Source organism: Strongylocentrotus purpuratus, unplaced genomic scaffold (assembly GCF_000002235.5).
Source record: "Strongylocentrotus purpuratus isolate Spur 01 unplaced genomic scaffold, Spur_5.0 spur5_scaffold_16, whole genome shotgun sequence".
NCBI classification, from domain to species: Eukaryota; Metazoa; Echinodermata; class Echinoidea; order Camarodonta; family Strongylocentrotidae; genus Strongylocentrotus; species Strongylocentrotus purpuratus.
This window is the reverse complement of record NW_022145601.1, coordinates 3,783,670-3,799,709: the sequence shown is the minus strand read 5'-3', so window position 1 is coordinate 3,799,709 and position 16,040 is coordinate 3,783,670. Positions and strand designations below refer to the sequence as shown.

The 16,040-nt window shown below is 36.8% G+C and overlaps 2 protein-coding genes across 4 annotated transcripts; one reads left to right on the top strand and one right to left on the bottom strand.

Annotated features, from left to right (window-relative positions):
* The first annotated feature begins 13 nt into the window (after nucleotides 1-13).
* LOC754487 (putative RNA polymerase II transcriptional coactivator) lies at nucleotides 14-1,950 on the top strand. Of its 3 annotated transcripts, XM_030986558.1 has the most exons (3): nucleotides 14-463; nucleotides 839-875; nucleotides 1,314-1,950. In XM_030986558.1, the coding sequence occupies exons 1-3, from the start codon at nucleotides 266-268 to the stop codon at nucleotides 1,331-1,333; spliced, it is 255 nt and encodes an 84-aa protein (XP_030842418.1). In that variant the 5' UTR covers nucleotides 14-265; the 3' UTR covers nucleotides 1,334-1,950. The 3 variants fall into 3 exon arrangements, with proteins under 3 accessions (XP_030842418.1, XP_001185847.2, XP_030842417.1); XM_001185847.4 differs by lacking the exon at nucleotides 1,314-1,950 and having other exon boundaries at nucleotides 105-463; nucleotides 839-1,233; XM_030986557.1 differs by lacking the exon at nucleotides 14-463 and having other exon boundaries at nucleotides 672-875.
* A 4,819-nt stretch (nucleotides 1,951-6,769) lies between these two features.
* LOC115918673 lies at nucleotides 6,770-8,442 on the bottom strand. Its single transcript, XM_030986556.1, has 3 exons — nucleotides 8,257-8,442; nucleotides 7,845-7,881; nucleotides 6,770-7,406 (listed from the first exon to the last, which is right to left on the bottom strand). The coding sequence occupies exons 2-3, from the start codon at nucleotides 7,862-7,864 to the stop codon at nucleotides 6,902-6,904; spliced, it is 525 nt and encodes a 174-aa protein (XP_030842416.1). The 5' UTR covers nucleotides 7,865-7,881; nucleotides 8,257-8,442; the 3' UTR covers nucleotides 6,770-6,901.
* Nucleotides 8,443-16,040: the final 7,598 nt, after the last annotated feature.

The following is a 16,040-nucleotide window of genomic DNA, read 5'->3' as shown; positions in this document are numbered from 1 at the left end:
ATTAGTGAATCATGCATGAGCTATTCATAGCTAATTAGCATTAATTAAAAGAACAATAGACTAATTAAGAGCTCCTTCCCCCTTAAAGGAGTGCGTTGTGATTGGTCGTGGGGTGTGGTGCATTGAGACGTGTAGTGAAGAGACAAAATATACACCAGGGTGGTGTTGAGATAAGGTATCACATTCAGCACTGAGCTACAATTCATTCTTTGAAAGCATCTCTATAGCATATACCACACGTAGGTCTAACTCTTTATATATAACCATGATGGCCACTCGCTCACCGAAAAAGTCTACCACTACAACAGCCACCATCCACAACACTGTGTTAAACACGCCTAAGATCAGGATGATACCAGAGAACAACGCCACCAATGTCTTACATCGGGCCAGTTTTTCAATGTCTCCGGTGGAGCAGAAGAAGCTCAAACCAGCAATCCCTCCTGAACTCTTGGCAATGAGGGTAAGTGTCCATAAGTCAAGTAATATACTGATTTGTTTTTACAAATTCAATATATCATGTTATGCTATGTGTTATTAATTTTTGTTTGTAAACTTTTGTAATTCGGCTTAATGCCGCGATGACAGTTTTATTTGAAATAAACCATTTTGAATTGATTTGATTGAATTATATTATATGTATACTCTTTAATTTAAATGTTACTACTATACCTTACTGTCTTTGAAAATAAGAGTATCTTTGCATTAATAGATGCATTGCAAGTGAACTGCGTGAGAGAAGTGAAGCATGCGTATGCATTCCAACAAACTCGATTTAAAACAATTATATTCACGGTGTTGTCTTCTTTTCTTCTTTTTTTTTGTTGTTGTATCATAGGCACAAGGTGACAGAAAATGCGAAAGTTGGATTACGGGTAAGGAAGAGGCGGGGTGTCATTTTAGTCAGGAGATAATTAACGTGGAAAAATGTAAATTTGAAGCAGGTTCGAAACCATTTCATTTGGGTGGGAAGCGTTTTGCTGTAGTCAAGAAATTCAGGGGAGTCCCATACGTGAACATTCGAGAATACTACAACACGAAAGGTACTAACAGGATGCTCCCGGGGCAGAAGGGTATCAATTTAACGGGAGAAAATTGGTGGAAATTGGTCAAGGCCAAATTTGAAATCAGCGATGCTGTCAGAGATTTGAGTAACGTGAAGAAATAGTTTTACAACTTGATGTTTTTGTTTTGGGTTTTGGTTTTTTGATAATACAACATAATAAACAAAAAGGAAGAATAAAAAAGAAATTAAAAAAAGTAGATAGTTCAAAAAATACCTGATTGACGCTCCTCCCTTTTTCCGTGACCAGGATACAATCGCCGAAAATGAATCAAAAACTTTCAAGATCCTTGCTCACTGCACATGGACAGCTATCTCCTTCACCACCACTCACACCAGAAGTCGCGATTATCGGATATTCTCCATCGAGACCCCCAGTTGTCCGCCAACTGCGGAGGCAGAATGCAGTCATAGAAGGAGTGACTACCCCAAGGGGAACAAGCAGACCTCCATCTCCATCATCCTCCTCGGGTCAGATGGAAGTAGACGTACCTGAAAAGGTCCTAGAAGTCTCCAGAAACTTAGCAGAAAGCGAGGAGATGGAGGTGGCTGCGGAGGAAGAGGAGGAGGAAGAGAAAGACGACAGACTAGACACAGATGTCAGATTGCAGGAGACGGTGACGATGGAGGCGAAAGACGGCATACATTTTCCTGTAGCACCTGTGCTACACTGTAATAGCCGTCAAGGCAGTTTCGGGTCTTATAAACGAGGCGGTGCATCAGTCGTGCACAGGATGCAGACTCAACTATCCTAGCCAGAAAGACCATGAGGACTGTATGTGGTTAGAGTGGCCAGACAAGACAGACAAGTATTTCGATGAGGCCATCACTAAGCTCACCGAGGAACGATACTTTTGCATCGTTAAATTGCTTTACTTCGTGATCGTGAATAAAATGTTTGAGGAGGAGTTGGACGCTTGCGTGCATGAAAGGAGCCACACATTTGTTCACAACGAACTGAAAAAGAAGGACGTTTTGTCAATCATCATGAGCAAACTAAAGGAGCTTTAACCGGAAATTTTTAAAAGTGGATTTCGTTTACCCTTTTGAAGTCATGTATCCACGTTGTTTGTTTTTTAAACAAAAATTCTTTATAATGTATAGGTTTAATAAAAGTAGCAATGACGATTGCGAATGAAAAAAAAATAGAACATTACTTTTGTTGCATTCTCATATTTTCGTGCAAATAGTTTTCCCGCTTGCAACCAGATTGAAGTGTATGCTGAATGTCATTAGTGATGTGCACGTGGACGTGACGATTGGGTATTGGAAGAATACGTGGGAAAGATATACTCATCCGAAGCATGAAACTGGTTTTAGTGGTGGTGAGAAACTATTTCGATTTGTCAAGAAAGAAGGTGTGATTGAGTTGTCGAGAAAACAAATAAAGCAATGACTGGAAAGTGATGTTACCTCGGTGTTACCTATACTATTCATCGTCCGTTGTGAGACGGAAATTTACGAGAAGTAGAGTCATAGCGTATGGGATAGTTGATGTATAGCAGATGGACTTGGCGGATTTGCCACTTGAAATGACATATGTAAAGGTAGCAATAGGAAAATGATTAGACGTTATAATTTTGACAAGACACTGTGATTCGTGTCTTCGCGTAACGTCTCTTTCAATTATGCGATTTATTTTACCTACTTGAGACAATGATCAGCAGTCTGATTTTTTTATTTTTTATAAGCGGTTGACACGAATTAGTTCTCTCTTTTATTAGAAATGTAAACAAAAATTGATCAACCTTTTTGCACTTTTATTTATGCTATGGCGTCATTGGTTTTCTTAAGACAAGTACATGTATTTGTCTCTTGTAATGTCTATTTAGTGTAGACACAAAGCGCGTATTGATACCAAAAAGAAGAAGAAAAAAAGCGATAACAATTACCAATTGAGAACAAATACAGGTTATAACAGGTTATGGAATCGCTAACTGCAAATGATTTTTTTTTAAACAGAAACATAAATAATGTGTACGACAAAACGGCAGAGTAATTTTAAGTCTATAGACGTTATGATATTCGTATGACATACTTATATTTAATTACGTCTTGCTTTACGTTCTGCCTTATAAAGAACTTTCAAACTATGGAAACTTGTGAACCCACAGTTGATTGATTTATTATTAAATTGTTGACCACTATCTTTTGGACAAAACAAAATCAATTTCACAAACCAATAAGTTTTTGTTTTCACTTTGAAAAATTGATGCAAAAAAAAAAGTGTTAACGCCTGTTCGCTTTTTTTTAAATTTGTTTTAAAAATTTTGTTTTAACTTTTTTTCAAGACGTTATTTATTTTTCTTTAAAAAAGTGTTATGACTTTTTCTTTATAAGATTGTTTTGCACGAGTCGATCATTCTCCCCCTCCCCCTTTGAAGTCTTGATGTAGAACCAAAAAAAAAAGCATTAGCGCCTGACTTGATGTACAAAGAGCATTAGCGCCTTTACACCTTCTTAAATTTTTTTCTTTAAACAAAAAAAAAACTTTCTGTCATTACGTTTTAAAAAGTTTCATAATATATATATTTTTTTTTTTTGTAGATCATTTTGCACGAACCGATCATATTTTTGTTTCCACTTTGAAGACGTGATTCTTTAAAGGCGTTATTTCTTTTTCTTTAAAAAAGATGTATAACTTTTTCTTTAAAAGATAATTTTTGCACGAATCGGTCTTTTTTTCCACTTTGAAGACTTGATGCAAAAAAGTGTTAACGCCTGTACGCTTTTTAAAAATTTAGTTTTAACATTTTTGTTTTGTTTTAACTTTCTGTCAAGATGCTTTTTTTTTTATTTATTTATTTTTTTTTATTAAGTGTTATAACTTTTTCTTTATAAGATTATTTTGCAGGAGTCGATCATTTTTTCCCCCTCCCCCTTTGAAGACTTGATGTACAAAAAGCATTTTTTTTTTTTGTTGATCATTTTGCACGAACCGATCATTTCTTTTTTCCACTTTGATTCTCTCAAGACGTTATTTCTTTTTCTTTGAAATAGATTTTATACCTTTTTTTTTTTTTAAAGATCATTTTTGCACCAACCGATCTTTTTTTTCCTACCACTTTGAAGACTAGATGCAAAAAAAAAAACAAAAAAAAAAAGTGTTAACGCCTGTAGACTTTTTTTTATTTGTTTTAAATTGTTTTGATTTAACTTTCTGTCAAGACGTTATTTCTTTTTCTTTATAAGATTATTTTGCAAAACTCGATCATTCCCCCACCCCTTTGAAGAGTTGATGTACAAAAAAGCATCAACGTCTGTACACTTTCTTTCTTTTTCTTTTTTAAAACTTTCTTTCATTACGTTATTTTTTTTTCTTTAACATTTTGTATAATTTGTTGGATCATTTTGTACGATTCGATATGTTTAACCCCATTTCAAGACTTGATGCAAAAAGTATTAATACCTGTACATTTTCTTACTTTATTTTTATATTTTACTTTCCGTCAAGACGTTATTCCTTGTTTCTATACAGACCCGACATGAATTTTTCTCTCGTAATAATGTACAAGTTCCGACAAGATTGAGAGCTACTTTTATATGGATGCATGTTTAAGAAACGAATTGTATATATTTTTATTTTATTTTTTATTTTTATTTATTTTTTGTCATTTTTTTTTAATAGCCAGGACGGCCCTTTCAATATCGAATAATGATCTTCGAAGGGGGCCCCGTCTTTATAGTTCAAATGCATTTATAATGAAAAAACATATTATATAAATTATAATACAATAGAAACAAGAATAAAGTACAACAATATTCAAAACTAAGATTTAGAACAATGACACAGCATAACTCCAAAAAAAACAGGTTTACAAAATATGACAATACAGTCATACAATATCAATATAAATATGAATCAAAAGACAGAAATCGTTTCTCAGAGGGCATTCACAATACTTATCTGTTCATATTACATCTTCAATGATAATAAAGATAATATACTTGTACGTAATTCAGGCGATAGGGTGCTCCACATGAGTGAACCTTAGTAGGTCTTGTGATTAAGAGTAGGGAATGTTCCGCATGTCTCGTATAAATGAACATTGGTACAGAATTCTCGGAATAATAATTGTTTTCAGCTCCAAAGGTATACAAAAATTGGTGTGTGGATTGTATGCATATTGTAGATAAAATGTGGTACTCCATTCTTCGACACAAGAGATGTGTCTCCGTAAAATCACGAAGACGCGCATCTCGCTAGGCGAGATGCTTCTACATCTCAACGCATTCTACTATGCAAGACTTGTATTGAACGCAGATTTCTACAACTCATGTTTTTTATGTTATCTGAAATTTCTTGTCAATCGGTTTGTCGAAGAATGGAGTACCAAATTTAAAAAAAAGCGAACAGGCGTTAACACTTTTTTTTTTGCATCAATTTTTCAAAGTGAAAACAAAAACTTATTGGTTTGTGAAATTGATTTTGTTTTGTCCAAAAGATAGTGGTCAACAATTTAATAATAAATCAATCAACTGTGGGTTCACAAGTTTCCATAGTTTGAAAGTTCTTTATAAGGCAGAACGTAAAGCAAGACGTAATTAAATATAAGTATGTCATACGAATATCATAACGTCTATAGACTTAAAATTACTCTGCCGTTTTGTCGTACACATTATTTATGTTTCTGTTTAAAAAAAAATCATTTGCAGTTAGCGATTCCATAACCTGTTATAACCTGTATTTGTTCTCAATTGGTAATTGTTATCGCTTTTTTTCTTCTTCTTTTTGGTATCAATACGCGCTTTGTGTCTACACTAAATAGACATTACAAGAGACAAATACATGTACTTGTCTTAAGAAAACCAATGACGCCATAGCATAAATAAAAGTGCAAAAAGGTTGATCAATTTTTGTTTACATTTCTAATAAAAGAGAGAACTAATTCGTGTCAACCGCTTATAAAAAATAAAAAAATCAGACTGCTGATCATTGTCTCAAGTAGGTAAAATAAATCGCATAATTGAAAGAGACGTTACGCGAAGACACGAATCACAGTGTCTTGTCAAAATTATAACGTCTAATCATTTTCCTATTGCTACCTTTACATATGTCATTTCAAGTGGCAAATCCGCCAAGTCCATCTGCTATACATCAACTATCCCATACGCTATGACTCTACTTCTCGTAAATTTCCGTCTCACAACGGACGATGAATAGTATAGGTAACACCGAGGTAACATCACTTTCCAGTCATTGCTTTATTTGTTTTCTCGACAACTCAATCACACCTTCTTTCTTGACAAATCGAAATAGTTTCTCACCACCACTAAAACCAGTTTCATGCTTCGGATGAGTATATCTTTCCCACGTATTCTTCCAATACCCAATCGTCACGTCCACGTGCACATCACTAATGACATTCAGCATACACTTCAATCTGGTTGCAAGCGGGAAAACTATTTGCACGAAAATATGAGAATGCAACAAAAGTAATGTTCTATTTTTTTTTCATTCGCAATCGTCATTGCTACTTTTATTAAACCTATACATTATAAAGAATTTTTGTTTAAAAAACAAACAACGTGGATACATGACTTCAAAAGGGTAAACGAAATCCACTTTTAAAAATTTCCGGTTAAAGCTCCTTTAGTTTGCTCATGATGATTGACAAAACGTCCTTCTTTTTCAGTTCGTTGTGAACAAATGTGTGGCTCCTTTCATGCACGCAAGCGTCCAACTCCTCCTCAAACATTTTATTCACGATCACGAAGTAAAGCAATTTAACGATGCAAAAGTATCGTTCCTCGGTGAGCTTAGTGATGGCCTCATCGAAATACTTGTCTGTCTTGTCTGGCCACTCTAACCACATACAGTCCTCATGGTCTTTCTGGCTAGGATAGTTGAGTCTGCATCCTGTGCACGACTGATGCACCGCCTCGTTTATAAGACCCGAAACTGCCTTGACGGCTATTACAGTGTAGCACAGGTGCTACAGGAAAATGTATGCCGTCTTTCGCCTCCATCGTCACCGTCTCCTGCAATCTGACATCTGTGTCTAGTCTGTCGTCTTTCTCTTCCTCCTCCTCTTCCTCCGCAGCCACCTCCATCTCCTCGCTTTCTGCTAAGTTTCTGGAGACTTCTAGGACCTTTTCAGGTACGTCTACTTCCATCTGACCCGAGGAGGATGATGGAGATGGAGGTCTGCTTGTTCCCCTTGGGGTAGTCACTCCTTCTATGACTGCATTCTGCCTCCGCAGTTGGCGGACAACTGGGGGTCTCGATGGAGAATATCCGATAATCGCGACTTCTGGTGTGAGTGGTGGTGAAGGAGATAGCTGTCCATGTGCAGTGAGCAAGGATCTTGAAAGTTTTTGATTCATTTTCGGCGATTGTATCCTGGTCACGGAAAAAGGGAGGAGCGTCAATCAGGTATTTTTTGAACTATCTACTTTTTTTAATTTCTTTTTTATTCTTCCTTTTTGTTTATTATGTTGTATTATCAAAAAACCAAAACCCAAAACAAAAACATCAAGTTGTAAAACTATTTCTTCACGTTACTCAAATCTCTGACAGCATCGCTGATTTCAAATTTGGCCTTGACCAATTTCCACCAATTTTCTCCCGTTAAATTGATACCCTTCTGCCCCGGGAGCATCCTGTTAGTACCTTTCGTGTTGTAGTATTCTCGAATGTTCACGTATGGGACTCCCCTGAATTTCTTGATTACAGCAAAACGCTTCCCACCCAAATGAAATGGTTTCGAACCTGCTTCAAATTTACATTTTTCCACGTTAATTATCTCCTGACTAAAATGACACCCCGCCTCTTCCTTACCCGTAATCCAACTTTCGCATTTTCTGTCACCTTGTGCCTATGATACAACAACAAAAAAAAAGAAGAAAAGAAGACAACACCGTGAATATAATTGTTTTAAATCGAGTTTGTTGGAATGCATACGCATGCTTCACTTCTCTCACGCAGTTCACTTGCAATGCATCTATTAATGCAAAGATACTCTTATTTTCAAAGACAGTAAGGTATAGTAGTAACATTTAAATTAAAGAGTATACATATAATATAATTCAATCAAATCAATTCAAAATGGTTTATTTCAAATAAAACTGTCATCGCGGCATTAAGCCGAATTACAAAAGTTTACAAACAAAAATTAATAACACATAGCATAACATGATATATTGAATTTGTAAAAACAAATCAGTATATTACTTGACTTATGGACACTTACCCTCATTGCCAAGAGTTCAGGAGGGATTGCTGGTTTGAGCTTCTTCTGCTCCACCGGAGACATTGAAAAACTGGCCCGATGTAAGACATTGGTGGCGTTGTTCTCTGGTATCATCCTGATCTTAGGCGTGTTTAACACAGTGTTGTGGATGGTGGCTGTTGTAGTGGTAGACTTTTTCGGTGAGCGAGTGGCCACCATGGTTATATATAAAGAGTTAGACCTACGTGTGGTATATGCTATAGAGATGCTTTCAAAGAATGAATTGTAGCTCAGTGCTGAATGTGATACCTTATCTCAACACCACCCTGGTGTATATTTTGTCTCTTCACTACACGTCTCAATGCACCACACCCCACGACCAATCACAACGCACTCCTTTAAGGGGGAAGGAGCTCTTAATTAGTCTATTGTTCTTTTAATTAATGCTAATTAGCTATGAATAGCTCATGCATGATTCACTAATTTAGCGCTGTCTATGATACAAAATGGTGCGAATCCTCCGACGTTTATACCTTACCTCACCCCTTAGGTTACGCCCCTCTCAGTCACCCCATCCTTTTTCCTCATCCAATCACAAGCACGCACAATGGTGACGTCACTCCAACAAGGATCCTCGCATTCTCATTGGTCGGAAATACGTACCTGCGTACAAACAACATAACTGGCACAGGCCCATTGTTTTGGTCATTTGGTCATTGCCCGTCCTACCAGTAACACGTCCATCCCCAGACCTCTCCCATGATGATGATGACTCATGATGTAAACACTTCCTCCAGAGGAAAGACCCTCATAATTCCAGTTTTATGACCCAGATGCCCCCCTTTCCCATGAAAAAAAACTACCTGCATTAATTCACACACATCCTGACAGGAAATACCTGCATTAATTAACACACATCCTGACCGGAAATACCTCGTTAAATTTCATTTCCTCTTCCCTATTGTTTTATGGAAGTCATTAAAAAGGATTAAGTAATTAAAAGGGATTAATACCCCCCGGATTAAAAACTCCCTCAAAGGCCCTATACAGCTGCTCCCTGCGATTTTGAGTCTTCCATATACTTCATATGAGTCGATGACAACGTAAAGGTCGTAGTAGAGGAACGCCCAGTAAGGAAAAGATGTCAGGATCGCTGCTGACCAGAGACCAGCAATCACAACGGCTATTCTTCGGCGAGGGACACACCAGCTCTGAAAAGTTGTTCGTGGACGCGCTATCAGGAGATATCGGTTGGTCGCAACGGCGGAAAGGCTGTACATCGACAGAGTATTTCCAAGGTGCATGACGGCCAAGTTGGAATAGTCGACGGCAATCAATGTTTTAATATCATCAAAATTGAGAAAGATGATAATGATATAGATAGGGTTGATAAGAGCGGACACGATAAGGTTGACGAGGCTCGTCTGGACCATGTATATATTAATCGAGTGCGCCCGGAGCGGAGGATTCATCCAGAAAGCTACGACGACCAGAACATTTCCAGTGGTTCCGAAAAAGATGACGAACACGAAGAAAATGATCGCCAAAATACTAATGGGGCCTATGGTGTCATAATCTAGAAAGTCATTAGAGAGAAAAGTGTACGAGTTTGAGCTGTCATAGTCCATGATGAGTGAAGGCTTACAGCAGTTTGCGAGATTAAAAAAACGGTGAGTGCTTTTGCTAAGCTCTAAATAACCTGTAACCTCGGCACGTTAGACCATGACTCTCTGCAAATCACTATCATTATCATACGGAACTTTGCTTTCAGGAAAGGTTGCCTGTGTTTCCTTGTAGCCGTTCTACGTCTGTGGCATGCACTCACATCGGAACACGTTCATCTGTGGAAACAGAATAAGGTTGCAAATCATCGTCTTATAGAGTGTGAATTTTCTCATCCTTCATCATTTAAAAGATAAATGAGTACTGTCACAAAATGATGTAACTCCATTAACTTGAAATGATGTTCATGTAAGATTCAGCACCAACGAATTAATCTGGACAGCTATTCCTGATTATACCGACAAATATATCCGATATCATCCCCGTGGCAACCCAGGCCCAAAATCCAGTTGAAACCAATTGGAGCAAAACCAATTGAAACCAGTTGCCAACTGGTTTCAATAGGGAAATTGGAACAACTGGTTCCAATTGAAACCAGTTGCCAACTGGATCCAATTGAAACCAGTTGAAACCAATTGCCAACTGGTTCCAATTGAAACCAGTTGAAACCAATTGCCAACTGGTTCCAGTTGCCTAATTGGTTTCAACTGGAACCAGTTGTTCCATTTTCCCTATTGAAACCAGTTGGCTTCAACTGGTTTCAATGGGTTTCAACTGGTTTCAATTGGTTTCAATTGGATCCAATTGAAACTTACAGTTGGCATAAACTTAATTAGTTATAAGTTAATTAGCTCTTGCACTAATTATCGCTCATGTCAACACAGAAGCATTGCTATATGTGTCTACATTAACTACAATGTAAAGGGCATTATAATATGCAGACCATATAATATACTTAACAAGTAAGGCATTGCCATTATCAGGTGGGCTGTATAACGTACAGACCACCTTATAATTTCGTTAGAATTGCCTTTATTTATTTATTTATTATTATATATTTTTCTTATTTCTAACCACTTTTTTGTTGGCAAGATAACTTGGAAATGGCTCGATCAAATGCCTTGAAATTTGGCACACATATGTATAGGCATATGTACAAAGCACAATAACGTTTTCAATATTGACCTTCACTGATGACGTCATCTAAGCGCCATTTTGTAAAATTTTACGAAAATCAACTCATGATCATATCTTCATAACCAAAAGGTATTTCTCATTCATATTTATTATGATCAAGGTCAATATCCGTCCGGTCAATTTCAGGTCAAATAACGCGCGCGTGCGCGTACGTCCGCGCGTAAATGCGCGCGCAAATTTTTAAAATGCTCAAAATCGTCTCAAAATCATTTTGCATACGTTTTAGGCCATTCTAAGCATTTTATAAAAAATTGCTCACACGCGCATGCGCGCGCGTTTTCGCGCGTAAAACTTTTACACAACATAGAATCGCCATTTTTTTTCTTTCATAATATTCCACATATTTTTACAAACAAATTGATACCATGTTTGTCTCTTAATGACTATTAATAACGGAATGATCGACCGTTTAACATAAATTTCAGTGCGCGCGAGCTCTTGTAATACATAGCATATATGGGCAAAAACATGACTATACAAAATCCATTGTAGCTCTTTAGGCTGCAAGGTGACCCCAATTTTGTTTTCATATTTTGATAGAAAATAAATTGGAGATATGATTTCATGTTTCATTTGACCCTCAATTAACTCATGACGTCATCATGATGACCTCCGAACTCAAAATTTCAATTTGCATATTATGATGTCAGCATATTTTTTTTAAATTGACTGTATCTCTAAAAATATTGATCAATTTTCTTCCAAATTTTGATATGTTCTACCTGAGACAATGTTCTACAAATATGGCTGCCATAAATTTTCATTTTGACAAAGGCATCAGGACGTATTTGTGCGATTAAAGGAGGCATGTCAATTTTTCACTTTTTGCGTGTATTCTCTAAGGGACATGAGTTTTTCTCAAAACTGGATTCTACATTTCCGTCTTTCGCGAGCAATATCTCTGTCGTTTTAGCTTTGTTTACGCTGAACTTCGAGTATGTTGTAGCTGAGACAATACGCTATCTCAAATGTGCCCTTTATTTTGTCTTAAATTTTAGTTGGACCAGCCCACCTATACTTGTTTCAAACAAGTATTACAAATCTAGTATATGTTTGTATTTGATGTATTTTGTACATGGTTAGTGTTTTACCAATCAACTTTTAATCTGTGTAATTACAAAAATATGTTACTAATGAACATGCTTATCATTGCTAATTAATCTTTATATTTATCTAAAACAAATGCATTACTTGCAAATGAAAATTAATTAATAAATACATTGTAAATCAAAATAAATTACATAAAACATTGATCTGCACACAAGCAGATAATATGCAAATTAACTGGTTTCAATTGGATCCAGTTGGGTAACTGGAAATATTTCCAATTGGAACCGATTGGGTAACTGGAAATGAATTCTAACTGGAACCAGTTGGGTAACTGGAAATTACTTCTAACTGGAAATGAATGCTAACTGGAACCAGTTGGGTAACTGGAAATGAATTCTAACTGGAACCAGTTGGGTAACTGGAAATGACTTCTAACTGGAAATGAATGCTAACTGGAACCAGTTGGGTAACTGGAAATGAATTCTAACTGGAACCAGTTGGGTAACTGGAAATGAATTCTAACTGGAACCAGTTGGGTAACTGGAAATGACTTCTAACTGGAAATGAATGCTAACTGGAACCAGTTGGGTAACTGGAAATGACTTCTAACTGAAACCAATTGGGTAACTGGAAATGAATTCTAACTGGAACCAGTTGGGTAACTGGAAATGACTTCTAACTGGAAATGAATGCTAACTGGAACCAGTTGGGTAACTGGAAATGAATTCTAACTGGAACCAATTGAGTAACGGGAAAATCATATCTTACTGTTTCCAGTTGAACTTCTAACTGGAAACAGTTGGGTAACTGGAAATGACTTCTAACTGGAACCAATTGAGTAACTGGAAAAATTATCTTACTGGTTCCAGTTGCACTTCTTATTGGTTTGAACTGGAAATGAGTACCTATAACAATATTTTCCAGTTCGGCAATTGGTTTCAACTGGAAATGTTCTATTCCAATTGAAACCAATTGAAACCAATTGAAACCAGTTAAAGCCAATTGAAACCAGTTGGAGATTTCAACTGGTTTCAATTGGATTTTGGTCCTGGGAAATACCCCACACAGTTACCCCATTATATCCTCCTAACCCCGCGCCCTTCTCATATATATGTATTCATATTTTTTCATTTTGAGGAACATAAAGGAGTATATTAATAACAAAAATACGGGAAAACGATGTACAATTAAACAAATACAATAAAAAAAAGAAAAGAAACCATCAACTAATGCCTGGGGATTGCATAGAACGATCAACTTCTGTAGGCAGCTCTCTCAATTGGCTGATTGTATAATACTTAATTAAACATGAATAAGGTATGGTGTGACTGCATTATTGAACCAATCGCTGGTATGGATGACAAGCTAAGTGAACCAGTGTATTAATCTCGGTTCCATGACACATGCTCCGCCGACATTTACTCCGCAAAACGGGACGATTGCTCCGCGACATTTGCTCCGCGACAGTTGCTCCGCCGACATTTGCTCCGCCGACATTTGCTCCGCCGACAATTGCTCCGCCGACATTTGCTCCGCCGACAATTGCTCCGCCGACAATTGCTCCGCCGACATTTGCTCAGCCGACAATTGCTCCGCCGACAATTGCTCCGCAAAACGCGACAATTGCTCCGGTGACAAATGCTCCTCGAACGACAGTTGCTCCGCCGACAATTGCTCCGCCGACATTTGCTCCGCAAAACGCGACAATTGCTAAAAAAAAGCTTAAAAAGTGCCCCGTAAAATACAAAGGCTACTACGACAATATTTGTTGCTCCTCCCCAAAAGTACCCCGCAAAAGATAATGCTCCACCGACAATTAAATTGCTCTCTGATCCAAAAGTGCGGCCTCGTGGAAGACATGAATGCTCCTCTGGCAATTAGTGCAATAAATGCTCAGCCGTTTTTTGCTATTCCCCATAATGTTTGATTTAAAAAACATCAAGTTTTAGCTCCTTATGCAGGTTCTCCGGAGAAAGATAATTACTCCGCTCAAAATCTGTTTCATATATTACTCATTAGCCGATCAAAAGCTCAAGGCTATCTCTCTCTCTCTCTTGCTCTTGCTTTTCCTTTTTACACCCTTTTCTTTTCTTCTTAGCTCTTTTCTTTCCTCTCATGCTATTAGTCTTCTTTCATTTTCATCACTTCTTCTTTTCTTCCCCTCTCGAGTTCTATTTCTCTCGTGAAATTGTAACGTAATGTAATACATGTAGTACATTCTTGTTTAGAATAGTATTTTCAATAATATCCAGTCCGTTTTCTATAGGTTTCTTTCCTTCAGTTAAGTGTATGTAGCTTTACTATATATATATATATATATATATATTAGTGAGTAAAATCTTTTGAGCTAGTGCTATTCGGTGTGGCGTACACATGGCAATCACATAGTAGATAAAATTATGATCATCAGTACTGGGTCAAATAAATTAAAGAGAACTGAATTTGAACCCGGGCCATAGGCTACCCCCTCTCGTTCTCTCTCCCTCTCTCTCTCCCTCTTCGTCGCCTTACTTTTCCCTCTCTTACCTCTCTGTGCATTTGTATGCCTCGATAATACACAAAATAAACAATAAGATTCTTCCTCTTCCCCTCCTTCTTCCTAGTACATATAGTAGGAGTAGTAATAGAAGCAGTATCACAATAATAATGACAACAATGATTATTATGGTTGGTGGTGTTACTAGTGTTATTTTTGTAATTATTATGTTTGTTATTGTGATTATTATCCTTATCATGATTATTATCGTTAAGATAAGTTATTATTGTAATTATTATAATCATTATTGTTATCATTATGATGAATATGAACATGATGATTTTGATGACGATTAGTATAAGTATATAGTATTATTATAATTGTTATCATATCATTATTATCATCTGTATTATCAGCATAATCTACAATGTCAGTAGTGTAGTACACACTAAGAAAAAATGGTGCAACTATGCACCTTTAGGGGTTCAAACCGATGCAACAATAGCAGCACCTTTAGGGGTTAAATCCTGCACCCTTTTTAAAGGTGCAATCCTGCACCCTTCAAAAGGGTGCCAGATTGAACCTTTTGGGGGAAATGTTAGTACCCTTTATGGTTCAATCCTGCATCTTTAGGGGTGCAAACCGAGGCAACAATAGCAGCACCTTTAGGGGTTAAATCCTGCACCCTTTAGGAGGGTGCCAGAATGCACCTTTTAGGAGACATGTTAGTACTCTTAATGGTTCAATCCTGCTCCTTTAGGGGTGCAAACCGATGCAATAGCAGCACCTTAAGGGGTTCAATCCTGCACCCTTTAAAAGGTGCAATCCTGCACCCATCATCGAGGAATACTCGTGATATTTGCTCGTACACATATACATATTAAACATGCATGATGTTTCTTGGTTAGTAAAAATATAATCAATATATATATTGCTAAAACGTGAATGTAATTGTAACATGATCAGACAAAATAATCTATTGGTTAATGATTGCCTAAGGAAAATAAAAATCACATAATTGATGTGCATTGTCATAATTTGCTTAACAAATCATATGATAAATGTATTTTTATGTGAATACGTGGAAAGTAATCATGAATATGCATGCGATATGCAAACATTTATTTTGCACCTTTAAGGGTTGTTAGGGTTCATTTTTGAGGGAAGGGTGCAAAATCTTATATTGCACCCTTTTTTGAACCCCTTTTCCTTTAATAGGGTTCATTTTTATGTAAAGGGTGCAAACTCTTATTTTGCACCCTTTTTTGCACCCTTTTTTCTTAGAGTGTACATGTAGAATTAGGCCTTATAGTAGAGGTATCATTCTGATCATTATTATTCTGATTATCTTTTGCAATACGTCTAGACGATAAACTCATGACAATTGACAATTGTCATGAATCATTGTCTTTAAGTTTACCATTAAATGCATCTGGTTCGAATTTTGCTCAGGTATTTGGTACTGGATGATTTAAATGGTAGAAATTAACTTGTGTCCTATTCATTCTAGTCTTATTCA

Bases quoted from the DNA above. Each gene is read 5' to 3' on its own strand.
- LOC754487 (XM_001185847.4), top strand. From the start codon at position 266: ATGATGGCCACTCGCTCACCGAAAAAGTCTACCACTACAACAGCCACC. The intron at 464-838 runs GTAAGTGTCCAT...GTTGTATCATAG, and splicing joins CTGAACTCTTGGCAATGAGG to GCACAAGGTGACAGAAAATG.
- LOC115918673 (XM_030986556.1), bottom strand. From the start codon at position 7,864: ATGCGAAAGTTGGATTACGG. The intron at 7,407-7,844 runs GTAAGGAAGAGG...TTCCGTGACCAG, and splicing joins ATGCGAAAGTTGGATTACGG to GATACAATCGCCGAAAATGA.